This window comes from Embiotoca jacksoni, unplaced genomic scaffold (genome assembly GCF_022577435.1).
Source record: "Embiotoca jacksoni isolate LCO1_2020_lvr unplaced genomic scaffold, fEmbJac1.0.p SCAF_43, whole genome shotgun sequence".
In the NCBI taxonomy this organism is placed as follows: domain Eukaryota; kingdom Metazoa; phylum Chordata; class Actinopteri; family Embiotocidae; genus Embiotoca; species Embiotoca jacksoni.
This window is the reverse complement of record NW_027185396.1, coordinates 2,002,809-2,020,270: the sequence shown is the minus strand read 5'-3', so window position 1 is coordinate 2,020,270 and position 17,462 is coordinate 2,002,809. Positions and strand designations below refer to the sequence as shown.

The 17,462-nt window shown below is 42.1% G+C and overlaps 1 protein-coding gene across 7 annotated transcripts in view; it reads right to left on the bottom strand.

The window, feature by feature from the left end:
* snphb (syntaphilin b) overlaps positions 1–17,462 on the bottom strand; it is a 31,804-nt gene that overhangs the window by 7,927 nt on the left and 6,415 nt on the right. For 2 of the 7 annotated variants that reach the window (XM_069169279.1, XM_069169278.1), the window contains 5 exons: positions 9,321–9,459; positions 6,641–6,790; positions 2,577–2,756; positions 1,919–2,056; positions 16–165 (listed from right to left, as the gene is read on the bottom strand). In XM_069169279.1, coding sequence (XP_069025380.1) covers positions 16–165; positions 1,919–2,056; positions 2,577–2,756; positions 6,641–6,790; positions 9,321–9,370 — 668 coding nt within the window. In that variant the 5' untranslated portion in view covers positions 9,371–9,459. Of the gene's footprint in view, positions 1–15; positions 166–1,918; positions 2,057–2,576; positions 2,757–6,625; positions 9,297–9,320; positions 9,460–17,462 lie in introns of those variants that run through there. The other 5 variants (XM_069169280.1, XM_069169276.1, XM_069169277.1 and 2 more) reach the window with 5 other exon arrangements.

The following is a 17,462-nucleotide window of genomic DNA, read 5'->3' as shown; positions in this document are numbered from 1 at the left end:
CCACCAGCAGCTCACCTGTCTTGCAGTGTGTTGATGGTTTCTTTTAGTCGGGCCCGCAGATGTCGGATACAGACCTCCTTCTGCTGCAGGGGTGTGAGGTACTGCTCCGGTGGAGGCGGCCGAATACCGTGGTTGTCTGTACACGCCATGTACTTCTGGTGACGTCTAGCAAACACGAGATACGAGCAATTATAGGGGAATAATGGTGTTTTCCTTTTGAGTGAGTCCTTTTGGTATCTAATCAAACAAAACTTCTACCTGTCCAATCTTTACACCAGCTTTAATTGATTTTCTTGGCCACTTAAGGGCAGCGGAGCAAGCTGTAAACATCCAACATGTTAGCAAAGAGTGGCTAATTTACTTCCTGCAAGCATTGAGCAAAATTTGTATTCATCTTGTGTTGATGCTCCCCTGAGAAATGTGCATCCAATTATCAATCTCCAGTTTCTAATCTACAGTATTTTGGCCTTCAACAACTCCCGAGGGACATTTTTAGCAGCTAATTGCACCTTGTTCACTCGATGGTGATTAAATTTAGTCTTAAACAACTCGGAGTTCACTGAGAGTTTTTCTCGAGTCTTCATCAACGCGCAGCGCAGAGCGTTTATCACAGTGATTTACAGAATGTGTATGAAACCGTCTATAATCTACAATATGCTGATAATTAGTCATTCAATGGGAGCTAGACATGTGTATGGCCCCGCCTCCAAAGGATGCTGAACATCCAACCCTGAGGTTTCAAAATAAAAGTAAGTAACACAAATAAAAACGACAAAAACATCTTACAAAAACACCATCATGAACCGACCACAGACTATTAAACATTTTAAACTACTAATTAAGTTACAACAATTAAACCAATCAAAAGCAGCACAGCATTTGTTAATTGCCTCGGATGTAAACCTCCAGTAAGACTCTTCATGACAAAGTTAATGTCAGTTCCTCTGGGTCCTAAACTAATTAAAAACTTTATTTCACAGGCACAATCCGGTCCCTCCTTATTCTCTGAAGAGTAATCATTTGGTTTATTTTAGAAAATATGCTCCAGCTGTGGATCATTTTGTAAAATAAACCAGTGCTTAAAAACAACAGGCTCTATCCTGCTGGTGTTTGGTGGTGTCAGGATGTGTCAAACTCAAAGTGTTTCACGACTTGCAATGTCAAATGAAAACAATCAACATGTTTTACTGAGAGAAACTCATCTTCTTATGGGGGGTAGCAAATGAATATTTGCAACATCAGCAGAGATGAACTGGATAAATCAACAGATATATTATTTTACACATAATAGCACATACGGCATGTAATTAAAATATAATGCCAAGTGCTATTAATATTATAAATAGCCAATGGAATTTACTGATATAGGCTAAGTGATGTAATGTTCATGTTTTGTGGATGCTGCCGTATTGAGTGACGTAATAGGATCTGGATGCATGATATTCCTATTCGGAGCTTTGACTTCGTTCCATCACACTTTTTCCCTCACACACATCACGGAAAGTCTGCATCTTACGCTGATCTGTACGTTTTTAAAACTGCATCACTCAACCTGTCTGTTAGCCTCTTTTTTGTTGTTTTCATATATTTCGTTACTAACGCAGACTTCAGTCTTCAGTCTTGTTGACGTATTGTCAGATAAGAAGCTGGAGGACGTTTGGTTCAGGGAGCGCATTAACATCTGCAGCCTTTGTGCTTGAAGCAGAAATCTATCTGCTGACGTGTCGTTTCATACTTTTCAAGTAGTTTACAGGTTGTTGTTTTTTTAGAGCTTTCTCACTGCAGGCAGGTCTTTCCTGCTGCTGTTGTCTCCCACATCTCTTTTTCAGCAATTAAGATGAAGAAGCATTTACACAGCGAGGCAAATGAAGTTCAAAGTCAAAGTACAGAACGGGCCGTGTAGTTTGTGACGTCTCACCCTTTGGTGGGGCTGCAATCGCTGCCTTTACACGAGCCCGAGTTGCTGCCACTGCTGAGGGAGGCGTTGCCATAGGGATCTCTATTGCTGGGCGCGGCCGGTGTCCGCCTGGTCCAAGGTAAGAGGAGACGTGTTAATCTGTTCCCGGTAACACCATGAAAACACACGAGAGACGGCTGTTGAGCAAAACCATCACGAAGCCACACATCAAAACAGACACGAATGGAGCAGACTTCAATTCAGGTCCACCAGCATGCCGATACAACAGATTTACAGACACGTCACAAACACAGAGGTTTAAAGTCACTGCTGACAGACAGCAGGTCTGCCTGAGAAACACGGAGACACACGGCTCTGGGAAGTGACTGTGGGATGTACTCTGTGAGGATGAAAATCAAACTGAAAATCAAAACAAATTAGACATTTGGAGACATAAGCATTCCTCAGGAGAAAGTAAGAGAGTTCACCAAAGAGCAGGTAAAAGAAACAGAAAAGAGAGACAACAGGGAGGTAGCAAGAGGTGAGACTAAACACGATGGTGTGGATGATTTCCACAGCGTGACATCATGAAACATTCACAGCAGCCCAGAGGCTGTCGTCATTCCCATGCTTTAGAGGATGAACACTGACTGGGAGGAAAGAGGGACTCGGGACAGACCGGGAGCGAGGGGTGGAGGGAGAGTTTGTCGAGCGGCTGTGGCGGTCCGGAGACTTGGTGGAAGCGTATCCTTTAGTCGGGGACTTGGTCGATGCATAGCTTTTAGTCGGGCGCATTGAGACCATATAGCCTGTCTCCATGGGAACGTAGTCTAGCTCTATGAACCTGCAGTAGTCAAACCTGACCAGGCGGAGACAAGAGGGTGTTAAATCACAGAGGACAGCGCAGTGGACAAACGACACAATGCGCATGCTACGGATGTATTCACACGGTACTGCTGAGATGAGAGGAAGCCGTCTGTCTCAGGATAATTCTGAGAGCGAGCTACAGGCGGCACTCAAACTCTGAAGTGGCCCCGGAGAGGTGGCTCTAAAAGCCCTGCTGCTCTCTTGGCTTTCCATTATGAACATCTATGTGAGGCAATCTGCTGCTATGAGGCCTTTACTGGCAAAGAACATAAACACTGTGCATCCTCAAACACACTTTACAGGAGATCAAATGTTCTGGGACTCTTCTGAGAAACTTTTATTCATAACAGCCTCGTCAGCGTTTAATTCCCAACAGGATTTCACTGAAAACGTCTCCTTTGAAAATTAGGCCAGGAAATAATAAATCAAAAATTCAACCTGTTACGTCAAGACACATCTGATACAGCCTGAATAATTGTTTCCCCACACCCTGCCAGGAGAAGTGTCTGTCTCTCTTTCTGCTGAATAACCGCTGATGAGAAACTAAACTAAAAATCACTACAACTTAGTTGCTCTGTGTTCCCTCCTCAGCCTACTCTATACAGTTACATCCTGCACTATGAGGACAGATTATAAATAACAATTTATAATAACATTATGGGACATACATGAGAACATCTCTACGACTCTTTTGGTGGGAGGTGATTAGCTTAGCTTAGCATAATCACTGAAAGCAGGGGGAAACTGCTAGCCTGGCTCCCTCTGAATATTTTGCATATGGGCACATGCAACTGTATGCAAAAGTTTGGGCATGCCCGAGCAAAATACATGTTATTCATTTTTTTAAGTAAAATAAAGTACTAAACAACAAAATTCAAAATGACCTTTTTTCAACTTTTTTTTTTTTTACATGTTAAGACTATTACTTTCTATTTCATGGGGATACATCAGGATTTTGTCTCTATAGCTATTCTATGGTTGGTTAGGGAGAATTGATTTCTAAGGAGACAGGCAAGCTGTTTCCATGTATTTCCAGTCTTTATGCTAAGCTACGCTAACCACCTCCTGACTGTAGCTTCATACTCAATAGTCAAAACAAAACGACAAGAATACTTTCCTCAATCATGTCAGACAATGCAATTGTAAAAAATCCCCATAGAGACCATATGAACCACATATATCATTTTCACCTTTAGCATTGCTATTATCCTGCTAAAGAAAACAAAGTTGAGTTCAGGTGCATCAGTAGTAAGCAGGAAAAGGAGGGGTGATCTGTGATGGGCAACTTCTGTCAAGAATTTCCTTTTTGCAATAAAAATGTTAAAATAAAATGTTGAAATAAGTTGTTTCTTTAAAAGGACATGTTTGTTGCCCAATCACTGGCCTCCACGGAGGGAGGCAGGGACAAGCAGAACCAATCAGAGCAGCCATGAGGGATTTGCACACAGGACACGATAACTCCATGCCGAAGCGTTGCTTAAATCCAAAACTTCCAACGTGTCTTTGTATTTCAACTTAAACCTCCTGGAGACGTCCAAGACAAACCAAAAGAACCAAAAGAAAATGATCCAATCAAGAGTGGAAACAAAATGTTCCATATGATGATGAAAGTGAGATTAAGTGTGTTTCCATCAACCGGCCTTCGTGCACATTTTCTGTTTTTGCAGTGGAAAAGTTGCAGTATTGATAAAAGCAAAGTACCAAGGACAGACATCGAATAAATTGTGACGAACATACCACTGAGTCGGTTATGTTGGTTTGAGATCGAGGACCTTTGTTGTCATGGTAACAACAATAATCAATTAAGCCTTATTATATCACTGTCGATCAGTGTAGGGTACATCTTTTTGTACACTGTATTTTGGTGTGACGATTTTATAGTGCACTATAGTAAATGCAATTTACAGTTGAGATTTAAAACAGTTCTACAAAAATGGCGGATCCACTAAAGCCTTTAGTGGACTATAAGAGAAGAAATGGACAATTTGAGCAGACCCATAAAAATAACATTAACTTTCGGTTTAAAAATGAGGAATAAACAGTTGCCCTTCATTGTCATCATCACAATATAAAAAAACCCATAATATTCCTCCTTTGGTCTCGTCATAATTACTACAGCAACGAGAGATGTCTTTATCACCGTGCCGAGTCAACGTGTCCTGTGTGATACAATAAGGGAGGAGGCCAGATATTGACGACTCAATCGTTCTTTGAAGATCAATATATGACAACAGCCAAGGCGTTAAAAGACCAGAAACAAGCAGCTGAAGCAGTGAGCCTGGAGAGGGACAGAACAACAGCGTACGACAGTTCATCCCATCCATGGAAACTGGTGTCCAGACTGTGGCTGTCTGGTGGAGGTGAGCTTTTCCCAGCAGTCAGTTGTTAGTTAGTGCGAGTGGGTGGAGTGCAGAAAATATTCCTTTACAAGCCAAGAGGCTGGAATTGATTTTTGGTGAACCGTGACTCAGATTTAGATAAACCAGAGAGCACACAGTGAAGCGTTGCCGGTGACTCACAGGGTGCTGCTGAGTGAGCGGTTGTGGTGAACCAGTGATCACTGGTGATCACAGTATGCTTCCACAGTGCAGCGGGAGTGCCATTTTCACCGTGCATGTAGCCGCTAAACACAACTTCATGCTCTGAAAAATTACATGGTAGCTGGTACCAAGTGGTGTCCTCCAATTCTAATGTACGAATTTATCTCAAAATACTCGGAGAAAGCGCCAAGAAATGAATAACAACACACACACAGGTCAATGCTGTTTGCTGTTGCTACCCTCTTCTTGCAAAACGGAGAATTAAAAGTTCAATTATGAATTTTTGTGGAACTGTATTTTAACCGTTACACAGGAGGCATCAATTGACTCCTCGCTGACCAATCTCAGCCCAGCAATCATAACTGAGTGCAGCGGGCCTGTCGAGCTTTGGATTTCTTCTACTCTTTCTTTAGAGTTTGGCGGTTGGTGTCGTTTGTTGAGTCGAAACCAAAAACATATGGTAGCAAAAGAAGTGGATTTAACTGTGCGATTCTCTACTCTAACAGAAGCTGAAATCTGGCAAACTAGCTTTAGTATCTTTATTGCTTGTAAACAAAATCTACTTTGGGGAAAGTCCAATTTGTCTGAAAGCACTAAAATGTCCAACTTAAAAAAGTTGGCTAAAAAGTATGGAAATGATGAGCAAATATCTCACGTCAGCCAAATCCCACACATATATATTATATTCTTAACTCTCACTTGTCCACCAAGTTAGTTTATCGTTCAGGAACCCCAACGTTCGACCCTTTTCTTTGTCTCGTTACACATAACTGAAAATTTACTGTTACCAGACAAAAGTTTTTGTACAATAACAATCTGAGGATGCGTTTTTCTTTATCGTACTTCTATAGGAGGACTCGCTACGCTGAAAAAAAAAGAACAACGCTTCTTCTTTATTTCCAAGTCTTCTTTGTGACATTTACATTAGAATAATTCCACGCATACTGGCGTTAATCTTCCAGCTACAGTGCTCACTTCAGCCAATACAAATGACAGTCGGCAGCGTGAATGAGAAGCTGTTTGTCTACTACTGTCTGGTAGCAAAAGTCCACTATATACAAGAGTGCTATACATTTCTAGAGATTAATCCGCCACTGTTATCATTTTAAATTTGTAGTGGTAGTTTAAAGCTTGACGGACGAAGCAAGAACAGGGCTTCAGCAGATGGTCAATTCAGCGTAGAAGAAACCACCTCTACGTAACACGGGGAGCATAAAAGTTGCCTGTGCTGTTGTTGGTCCGTCAGTTTCCAGTTTTAGTGGCTACAGTGCATGCCAGAGCGACAGCTACAGCTACGGAGCATGCTGGCTGAGACTGTAACTGAAGTGTGTCTCACGCAGGCGGCACAGGAATGGCCACCGGCGCCGTGGCCGCCGCCGCCGCCGGAGCAGCCGTCCCCGACGCCGGCTTGGGCACCGGCACGGGCGAGGACGCCAGAATTTGCTGCAAGCGGCGTTTGGGCTGCAGCACCTTCAGAGGGTTGAATCTGAGGAGAAGAGACGAGAGGACACCACAGCTACAGATTGATTCATCTGTAGCGACACGTTTCCGTGCCAGTAAAACCACCTCAAGCACTTTAAACAGACATCTTGGCTCCATCTTAAGAGAGCATTTACCAGCCTGTGACGCATAAATGAACCCCGGCTCACAACATCTGGGCGAGAACAGAGACTGAAACACATTTTGGCCAGATAAAATTACTGCTCATCGGCCAAATGCAGTCACATGGCATTAAATACATTAAAAATGATGCAACCAATGCATTCTTTACACGGTACAACATTATTGCAGCATGTGAAAACTCTGACGTTTGAGCCCGAATGACTTAAAGGATGAGCAACAATGGTCCCAACAGACAACTACTGTTATATCCTTTAACCAGTAAACCAGCCACTGGAGGAGAAAACATGCAGTCGGCTACTCAATAAATTGGGTTCATTAAAGGGACATTATGGTGCGACTTCTTTAGTCATAGATTTTAGTGTATTTTACCCTTCTTCTTTTAGCTTATTTCCCCCCCCCCCCCCTAAAAAACCATAGTAGTTGAAAGCAAATGTGCTGAAATGAATAGCTGTATTAATTATTAATAAATGATGCACTAATGATTTATACATCAGTTATAAGCCATGTTGTGTCAATCTTTCTGGATGTTTAGTCATCATGTGTGCAGGAGGTGTTAAAATCATTTACAACAAGTACCACAGGTTTCACACTCTAACTAACAGTTAATGAACCATCTGTGATGGAGCTCCTTTTCTCTCTATGAATTAGAGGAGGATAAACATCTCTTGGCCACCTCACCTGCCAATTAATGGTGTGGATTCAAATGTTCTTTAATGATTTCAATGTGATTAGCGTCGTAGAAATGATCAGAAATAATAAAGCCATTATTACAACTCGTAAACCGCTTGTAAAGTTTCCTGGATTAGAAAGTGGTAGTGAGATGAATACTTGGTAGAAGCTGGTTGAACTGGAGGAGAGCTGTGCTGTAAGAGAGTGTTGGGTTCTTAGAAGAATTAAGCTCCACACACACACACACACACACACACACACACACACACACACACACACACAGATATATATACACAACACGCAACAGAAAAATGACAAGTAGCCGATGAAATGACACTGTAAAACATGTATAATGCATTAATACCCAGCGGGGTCTGTGGTGCAGGAGGAAACATCTGGGTCTGTATCATCAAGCATCTTAGAGCCACTCCTTGGAACACTGGAGAGTTATTGATAACTCTTCCTACACTGAGAGGTCTTTTCTGCAGTGTAGAAAGCTTCGAGCTGCATCTTCTCTGAGGTCAGAGTGGGATGTTGCTGCTTCAAGACAGTTTCAGCCACAAACTATTCGCAACCATCAGTCTCTCCAGGAGTTTTTTTTTTTAGATTGTTGTGATTTCTCCAAAGCGTTGATGTAATTTGCAGAAATTAAAGTGAGTTTGTTTTGTAAAATTGCATCCAGAAGAGAAAAATGAATTATTTTAAGCACTGCATAATAAAGGAATAAACATGATATCACTTCCTGTGATAATAATCCTGCTTGCACAACACAGAAATATTTTAGTTCTAATCTTTTTTAAATTTATTTATTGACCTGAGAGAACCAAGGGGATACAAGTTATTAAAATAAATCCTAAAAGCTGCGTATCCTTCCTGGAATACAGAAACAAGGACTACATCAGCTGTCAAAATAAGAGCTTTAGATGCTGTTTAATTCATGTTCATTCAACACATAGACCTGCTGGATGAAACCAACAAAGAGACGTCTCTGACAACTGGACGTGTGGAGAAAACTCATTTAACATCCAGTAATATGGAATCACTTCCTTTGATCACAAACATTTAATCACATCATTTTAATGTGAAGAACACATTTCCCACAAACCCTGTCACTTCCTGTTGTTCCTCTTGTTCAGGCTTCCTCCGGTGAACAGTTTGTTTTGGTGATGAAAACAGGAGCAGAACCTTTCTAATTGTAAATAAGGAATTACTTTTGTTCATAGAGCAAGTTTTAATTGAAACTTTATGCCGTTAATACTTTCAGCACAGATTCTGCCAACGACAAATCGGGAAAATCGTGGGAATTTGAAAAACTGTATGCTTCCGCAAATATTGCAAAGATTGCTTGAATTTACGTTATTTCCAAGATTGCGATTTCCTGGAGGGACTGAATTAAAAATGACGTATTGTAGTTTTAACACAGTTGCAGTTTGAATAATCAAACATCAATACAGTTTGAAATGCAGAAAATAGCAAACATTTTGTTCAACCCAAGTTATGTGGTCAAAAATATGAAATTCTCTAGATCAGAAGTAATAACCAAATTATTTGCATTGCAGTCTGTATGTAAACACTGGAACTCCTGGTTGAACAAACTAATACGTAATAAGAGCAACCTGTACCTTACAGTCTTGTTAACAGAGTCTATTTTACATTGCACAGTATTCCCCTCATTATCACAAGTGAACAATAACATCAAAAAAATGTCGTCATGAGCTACCCACCGGCGAGAGCCCGACGTTGACCTCCGATTGGCTGGCGCAGGAGCAGACATGGAGCCAAACGACCTTTTGTGTGATCGTACGTTTCCTCCGTCTTTGCGTTCTGTCTTTGTTCTTCAGCTCAACACCGAGAGCCTGAAGCCTGCAGCGACACACAGACATGAGCAGTGAGTGACCACACACACACACACACACACACACACACACACACACACACACACACACACACACACACAGGCTGAGTTTTGCTGCGTGGCTCTGTGAGCAGCTCTGGAGGCCTCAGCATGCGGCTCGCTGCTGCTGCTGACTCAAGCTGACACTGAGCTGGCACAGACTTCAGGGTTCAGCAGCCAATCACCTCCCAGCCATGAGGGAAAACTAACCAATCACCACTCATGTGTTTCATCTCAGCCCAATTACTGGTGGCAGAAGGGAGAGAAAGGAAAGTGACATTTGCAAGCACATCTCTGAGGACAGAAATGTGTGTGTGCTCATGTTCAGTAAGTGTGTGTGACCTTATGTGCTACCATGAGTCTCTCTGGGAGCATTGAGACACAGATGTGAGGACAGAGCGTCTCCTAAACATTTCATCAGTGATTTAGCAACACTCAACTCTTCATAGCGTTGCTGAAAAACACAAGTGATGCTTAAATGTTGCAGCTGTAGTGTATTTGAAACCAAAAATACATGCAGAGTCCTGCCAGCATCAATAGATGATAGTGAGATACAGTAGAAAGGAGGACTCTTCTCATCCAGAATACATCACACACAACTTGGAGGGCCCCTGAGTGCCTGCTTTGGGTGTGTGTGTGTGTGTGTGTGTGTGTGTGTGTGTGTGTGTGTGAAAGCAAGGCGCCTGCTGTAAGTCAGCTTCCTGCTGTGTTGTCTTTCTGCCAACCATGACTGAGTCAAAAAGCCTCCGTCATGTCCTCCTTCTCACTACAGTCAGTGAACACGAGCAGGTGGATTAATGGAAACAAAGCTCTTTATTCAGTCTCTCTGAAGCATCACTTCAATAACAGGTTGTTCATTCAAAAACTATTAATCCACCGCAGACTTCAGACTTACTCGGAGGAGCCGCCAGGTATATTTGGTGATCCACTTCAGAATTATTCATTTATTTATTTTTTAACCGGTCCAAGAGACTGACAATATCAATGCGTCAGTGCTGCAGAGGTTTAAGCTCCACCCACACTGAGACACACAGAGATCAGAGGACAGAAACACAGCAGAGACTGTCACACTGAGCTGGAAACACACGGCTGCTCATAAATCAGGTAAATAACATAAATACAATATTTTTGGCTGGACCACAACAGAGGGGGCGGAGCTATAAGCGAGCGTCTGTCACTGAGTTAGTGGGGAGTCATAGTTACACCGCAGTTCGGCTGAATGCAGCGACTTTTCAAATGAAAAGAAAGTAAAGACTAAATGCATGTGAACTACAAATGGAGGGAATGTTAAGGGAAGTGATGTCATACAGTCATACGTGGACAAACAGAAAATTAGGACAAGTAAGTAATAAACACCGTTTTGTTTTTCTATGACAGATGTGAGCTTCATAAATCAAAAAATAAAGAAATGCATACAGAAAAAAACTGCACATGCTGCTGAATTTAAGCTGTTGTGATACAAAATGTGTTTGAAGAGTACCAGTTTATTATCGTTCCCATAACAGAAACTTATGGAGCTGGTTTGGGTGGAGCTCAGCTATGTGAATAAATGTTACTGAACATGAGGAGCTCTCAGACACTTTCATTTTGTCAAAGTAGCTCTCGGAGGAAAAAAGGTTGGACTGTGTGACTTTATCCACATCTGAGCTCTACTTTAAATCCTCCTGCATTGTTCTTTTGCATGTTTTTACCATTTTTTTCATATTCTGAAGAATGGATGGAAAATGGGACTGTTTGTGTTTGTGTCTGCAACATAGACATGTTTAGCTATACTTTATATTCTATGTCTAATTCAATGCACTGATTTTAAAGGCAAATTCCACTAATCATTTTGAATACTGCAGAATAAACAAAGTTGTGAAAATAACATGAAGTCGTTTGCAAAGTTAAGTTTGAGCTTTGAGGCTTTTTAACAAGTATTTTTACAAACTGAGAATGTGGAGTAATTAAGTTACATCATGGGAAGGTTTTTATTGTGAAATACCCTTCATCAGCCACCGACCCCAAGGAGCTAACACGACACAACCAATCTTAATACAGACTATTGATTATCATGTATTCATGGCTGGTAAAACTAACCTGCAACACTGGCCAGGAGCTGCAGCATCAACATGCATAAGCTTTCAATATTTTTAAAGTTTTCATATTTCAGAATGCAAAGAATGAAAAAACACTTCATCTAGCTCGAGGAGGGTCAAAGAAAAGACTTCACATCTTGAGACTGCAAGTCTGTGAGCCAATGGGAGGAGAGTAGGGTCCCCAAACGTGAGGTGTGTCACTTAATTCAGGGTCTCATGATTAGAGATACGTCAGTTCCACACGTCAGGCTGACCCATATCGAGGACTATAAAGTCTAATATCATGACCATTTTTTTCCATTATGGTTGAGTATGTAAGACACATTAGATCTCTGCTTTATCTTGTTATCTGATGAGAGGATACATATTATACAGGATGAGGAAGAAGCAGAAGAGCAGAAAGAGATCTTCAGGTATAAGAACTGTTTTGCGAAGAGAAAAACGAACGAACCAGCTGTAACGTAAGATGTTAGTAAGATGTGGAAGCACCGGGTCATCTACCAACACAGAAACGAGCTTAATGTTTCTATCACTTATTCAGTAGACGTCAGTTGAGTAGGCAGTCCTTCAATGTAGCCCAGCACATCAACGTACGTACAAGAATGTGGCCATGTGTCCCAGACAAGCAGCAACCAGCAGTGAGGTTATCAACCATCAGTGATGTCATCAACCATCAGTGATGTCATCGTTGGTTTGTGAACGTTATGAATCCTCCAGTTCAGATTCTGTCCATCACCATCTTTGCTAGTTCGGAGCGGTTTGGAGCAGGAAGTGACCATATTTGGACGAGCTGGGGGAGGAGCCAGAGGTGGATCTGACCGATCTGATCGGAAACCTGACGATACTACGTCCCGCCCACCGATAGCTGTAACCTGACTGCACCACAGACCTGTCAATCAAACAGACATGCCCCCAAAAACAGGTCTTCTTGAATCTTCTTTTCTAATGAATGAGGGATTATTTTCAGATGGACCTCCAGAAAACTAATAAGAAGGAGTGACTTTAGCTAACAACACCGAGATAACTGATGGACACATTTTATTCACTTTGGATTTGATGAGAGAAGTTGAATGGGAGCCGTTGGGTTTATTGGAGCCGACCTCTAGTGGCACTCGGTGGTCTTGCACTTCCACAACGGCCTCATTTTTCAGGCCCAGAAGCTACGTCCACTTTTATCTGCAGTTAATGGTCCAGAACAACTCCAAATGTCTGGTGTGAGCCGATCGAATCTCACACCGTACTTCTCGCTGTCCACCGGTGATCCCGTCACCAGAGGACAGATGTTAATGCAGGTGAACTGAGGGTCAGAGATGTCAGGCAGGTCTGAGTTCTGCACGTCGCCCAGTTTCCATGTGTTTTCTACTTAATTAATGTGCAGTCAGTTAATGTGCTCACTCAGTCTGTAATAAGGTGATCTAACTAATGAATAGTCATAATCAAGTCTGAGTGAAGATGCTGGGAAGATGAATGGGGATAACAGGCTGCTGCCGTTAGGCCACTAAAATGTGTTCGGCTGCCGGATGTCATGGGGTGATGATCATTTGATGACACTCAGGAAACACATGGATGAACCTTTTGCATTGGTACACATCGGGAAACGGACTTTTCCAACTAGATTAAATGTACAAATGACATAGTTTGAACATTTATTCTGCCCCAGAAAATCTAAATGCAGCAACTATTTAGTCAAAATTGAGTTATGATCTAAATCTAACTTATCTTACCAAGGAAAAAAGAAAGAAAACAAATCAAAAATACATGAACAGCAGGTAAATACCAAACAGAAGTAACTGCACTCGGGCTAGTTACTGCTAGTTGATGAGATAGCTTTAGCTAAAGCTAAATTTCCCACTTTTTCCTGTTTCTTGTGTTCAAACAACGTTTTCATTCTCTAACAACTGAGTAATTAAATCTTTATGTCACAACTAATACAGCAGCTGCATTTAGTTTTATAAGAAACAAAAGAACAAATATCGGTGCTAAAAAGCTAACTATAACAGCCTTTGGCTTTGGTGAAATTGTGTTTATTTGTTTGAGCTAGTTGTAAATAATATATTTGAAATGATTCAATAAAAGATAAATATTTTAAACTGTTTTTTTTTTCCTGTATTCATTAGATTGAAACACAGAGTGATATTTTTACTGTTTTTTTTAATTTGTGTGCAAATTTACAAAAATGAACACACTGCTTTAATTGGCATACTTCCAAGTTGAAAGCATGTTTCTCTACTGTGTTGATACTGTACTCCACACAGCAGCATGCTTTCCTGCTCCGCCCGCCGTCGCAACAGATCAACCCACATCAGGGCACATCATACCGGATTTATTAAGTTATGTAACATCATTCCCAGCCTGAGTGAAGGAGGTGGACGAGGGGAGGACGAGGGGAGGACGAGGGGAGAGCCAATGAGACGACGGGAGGAGGTGCTGTTAAAGAGGAGTAGAGGATGTTTGATAAGTAGAGGATGATAATCTGAACGCTCAGACCACCCGTGGAGAGACGTGACGAAACGCACACACGAGCCCGACACACTTCTGCAGAAGAGACGCTGCGGCTTCTCCAGTGAAAGGCGGCGCGTCCTTGATATCTCAGCACGGTGCGACCTCGACTAATCCCCGTCAATCGAAAACAAACACTCTGCATGAAAAGTCATACTGACAGCGGAGAACTGTTTTACTGCTCACAGCATAATGCATGAAAAGAGTAGAGACACAGACAACATGCGTTTAAAGCTCAGCTCCCTCGTCAGGACCGAGAAGACCGCAGTAATGCAACTCACGACTTGCAGCCAATGGGTGAGCCGGGCCTGGAGAAGGTGTGTTGACTCCCACCATCAACAGTCTCCATGAATAACTTGTCCAAAACCATCTGATAAACAGGAAGAGATTACAAACTGTTAGACAGCCCGGGGGGGTCTTCAGCCCTGAGTCACTGAGTTGAACCAGGACGCCCATGAAAAGGCTTCGTGCTGCTCAGCCGGGTCCTTCTGCTTCTTCTCAACACGTCTCTCTGGTGTTAACGCGAGCTGCTGAATCATTGGATATATACTCTTTTTTTTTTTCCACATACTGTGCATTTATTTGTGGCCGTGTTGTCATGCAGAGGTCAACATTGTGCTGAGTCAGCGTGCTGTGAGGAGACGTACCTCAGCTGTCACCAGTCGTTGTCTCTGGTTTTTCAGGACAGATATGTCATCAAAAATTAGACACTGTAAAATGTACCTAGTTAGCGCAGCTGAAAGGGGACTTTATGCATGATGCTGCTATTTCTAGACTAACAAACAACAATGTACATCTTTGGTATAATACAATAAATACCGTATGTTTGCTGTTGGATTTTTAAGAAAAGGACATTTTAGAGAATTTGCTTTTTTGTTAAAACTTTTCTGACAGTGGAGAAACACAGCTTGTCCAGTAAATCTGCTCACACTGTAAAAATGCCAACTTCTATTCTTTGTTTCTTTCCATACAACATTAAACGAATGCATCAATGTTTGAATACACTTTAAACAACAGTAAGTGATCCTTTCAGCATCCACTGCTGACTGAGACTGTCGTTCAGTAGCTCAATGAGTCCGCTGCTTTCTTCTATTCTATATAAAACTGGCCTCCACAACCACTGTGCATGAAGTCATGATTTTTTCTTTTACCAAAGAGTTAACACACAGGGACTCAGCAGCTCTGGAGGGATGCTGAGATTGAAAAGCGTCCGGTGGTACGACGCTCCTGGCTTCCAGCTCCTACAGTGGTCTGCTGCTGCTCTCTCCGTCACCAGTGAGGAGCTACTGCTGTGATTCAGCCAGTCACAACAGTGTTTTACTACTTTGAAACTTCCCTGATGGAGATTCCTTCGTTCATGCACTGAACACCTCCAGTTTCACACTATAATGTGGTCCAGATCTGTCCACATGTATCTTCAGGCAAAGCTGTTGGGGAGGATGGACGACTGGATTTTGGGCCTCCAAACCATCCTAATAATATAACTAAAAAGTAGGCAGCGCAACTTACTTTCTAAAGTTTGTTAACTTCAAACTTTAACGCAGTCAACAATTGAACAAACAGTAAAATGAGTGTAAACAACTGTCACTCTTCAAAAGACTTTGCCATATCTCTTCTTTTCTTCTAATATTTCACAGCGTGCCAACCTGATCATCGTTGACGACTCAACATATTTTGTCTTGTTTGTTTAAGCCATGTTTTCTTTAAACCTTGAGTAGAACCAGGCTGTCTGTTTGCCCTCCTTTCCAGTCTTGACGCTAAGCTAAACTAAGATAACCATCCGCTGGCTCCAGCTTCATATTTAGCCGACAGAAATAGGAATGATGTTCTCATCTTACTCCCAGCAACAAAATAAATGAAAGATTTCAAGCTGTTTAATCCAAAACAATTTAGCAACTTCTACACCTGCATTTGTAATCCCAGAACTGTATCTGCCGCTGGGTCTAAATGATTTGCTTAGAAAGTTAATTATCTCCTCTGGGTTTCAGATTCAGTGGCGACAATTGTTGTAGTTGCCGCACACAACGTCCCAAACTGCACAAGTAGAGACGCTTTCATCTGATTTAAATAATACATCTGTGTAGGTGAAGTCTCTCTCTAGCTGACGAGATGCTGACTCATTCTCTCATCTGGATAGACCGCCAACAGGTAGCTTCTTAGCACGATGCCCTTGAAGTACAACGGAGTGGCCCACCATTTGCTGTTCTGCCAGGGCTAAAAATACTCAGTGAAATGTGTAGAAAAGGCCTGTACTGTAATGAAAGTGAACTAGTTGGAGGCTGTACTTGTTTGTTAGCTGTGGCCGGGTTTGGTCCCTGAAGTCTGCAGTTCTGCTGAAGCAGGAAAATGAGACACCTGGGACACCTGTTTTGTATTAAGCATAGAGGTCACTATGATACTTCCACATTAGATCAGATCAACCTATCTATTGTAACCGGCTATGTACCGCAGGCTTTTAAAGTGGCTGTAATTAAACCTTTACTTAAAAATCCAACTCTTGATCAGCTGTTTTAGGAAACTACAGACCAATTTACAACCTGACGTTTATTTCTAAAATCCTTGAAAAAGTTGTTGCAAATCAACTTTGTGATCATCTACAGAGGAATGATCTGTTTGAAGATTTTCAGTCTTTAGAGTTCATCGTAGCACAGAAACAGCTCTGGTGAACGTTACTAACATCTTCTAATAGCCTCAGATAATGGACTTGTCTCTGGACTTGTTCTTCTGGGCCTCAGTGCTGCTTTTGATACGATTGATCACACAATTTTTTTTTTACAGAGATTAGAAGATGTTTTGGGTTGATTGGATGATGCATTAGACTGATTCAAATCCTACTTATCAGATAGATTTCAGTTTGTTCATGTAAACAACGAGTCTTCCTCACTTATGCACTGAGCTTCTTTCCTCTCACTCTCTATAACTCATCACTCACTCACCATCACGTCTCATCAACTTCACGCTTTTTCTCTCCCATAGTTTCTTCTTCTTATCTGTTGTCTCCATTCAGTTCCTTCACTCGTGTAGTTTCTGTTCTTTCTTTTCCAGATGTCCCGTCATGGAGCTGCATGTCTCTGCTCTGTGATTGTCGTCTCCACCAACAGTTCTTCTCTTCTATCTCTATGCTGTCCTTTTCTCTCTCTGCTCTCCTCTCACCCCAACTGGTCGAGGCAGATGCTCCGCCCACCTCTGAGCCTGGTTCTGTTAACAGATGCTCCGCCCACCTCTGAGCCTGGTTCTGTTACCAGATGCTCCGCCCACCTCTGATCCTGGTTCTGTTAACAGATGCTCCGCCCACCTCTGAGCCTGGTTCTGTTACCAGATGCTCCGCCCACCTCTGAGTCTGGTTCTGTTAACAGATGCTCCGCCCACCTCTGAGTCTGGTTCTGTCGGAGGTT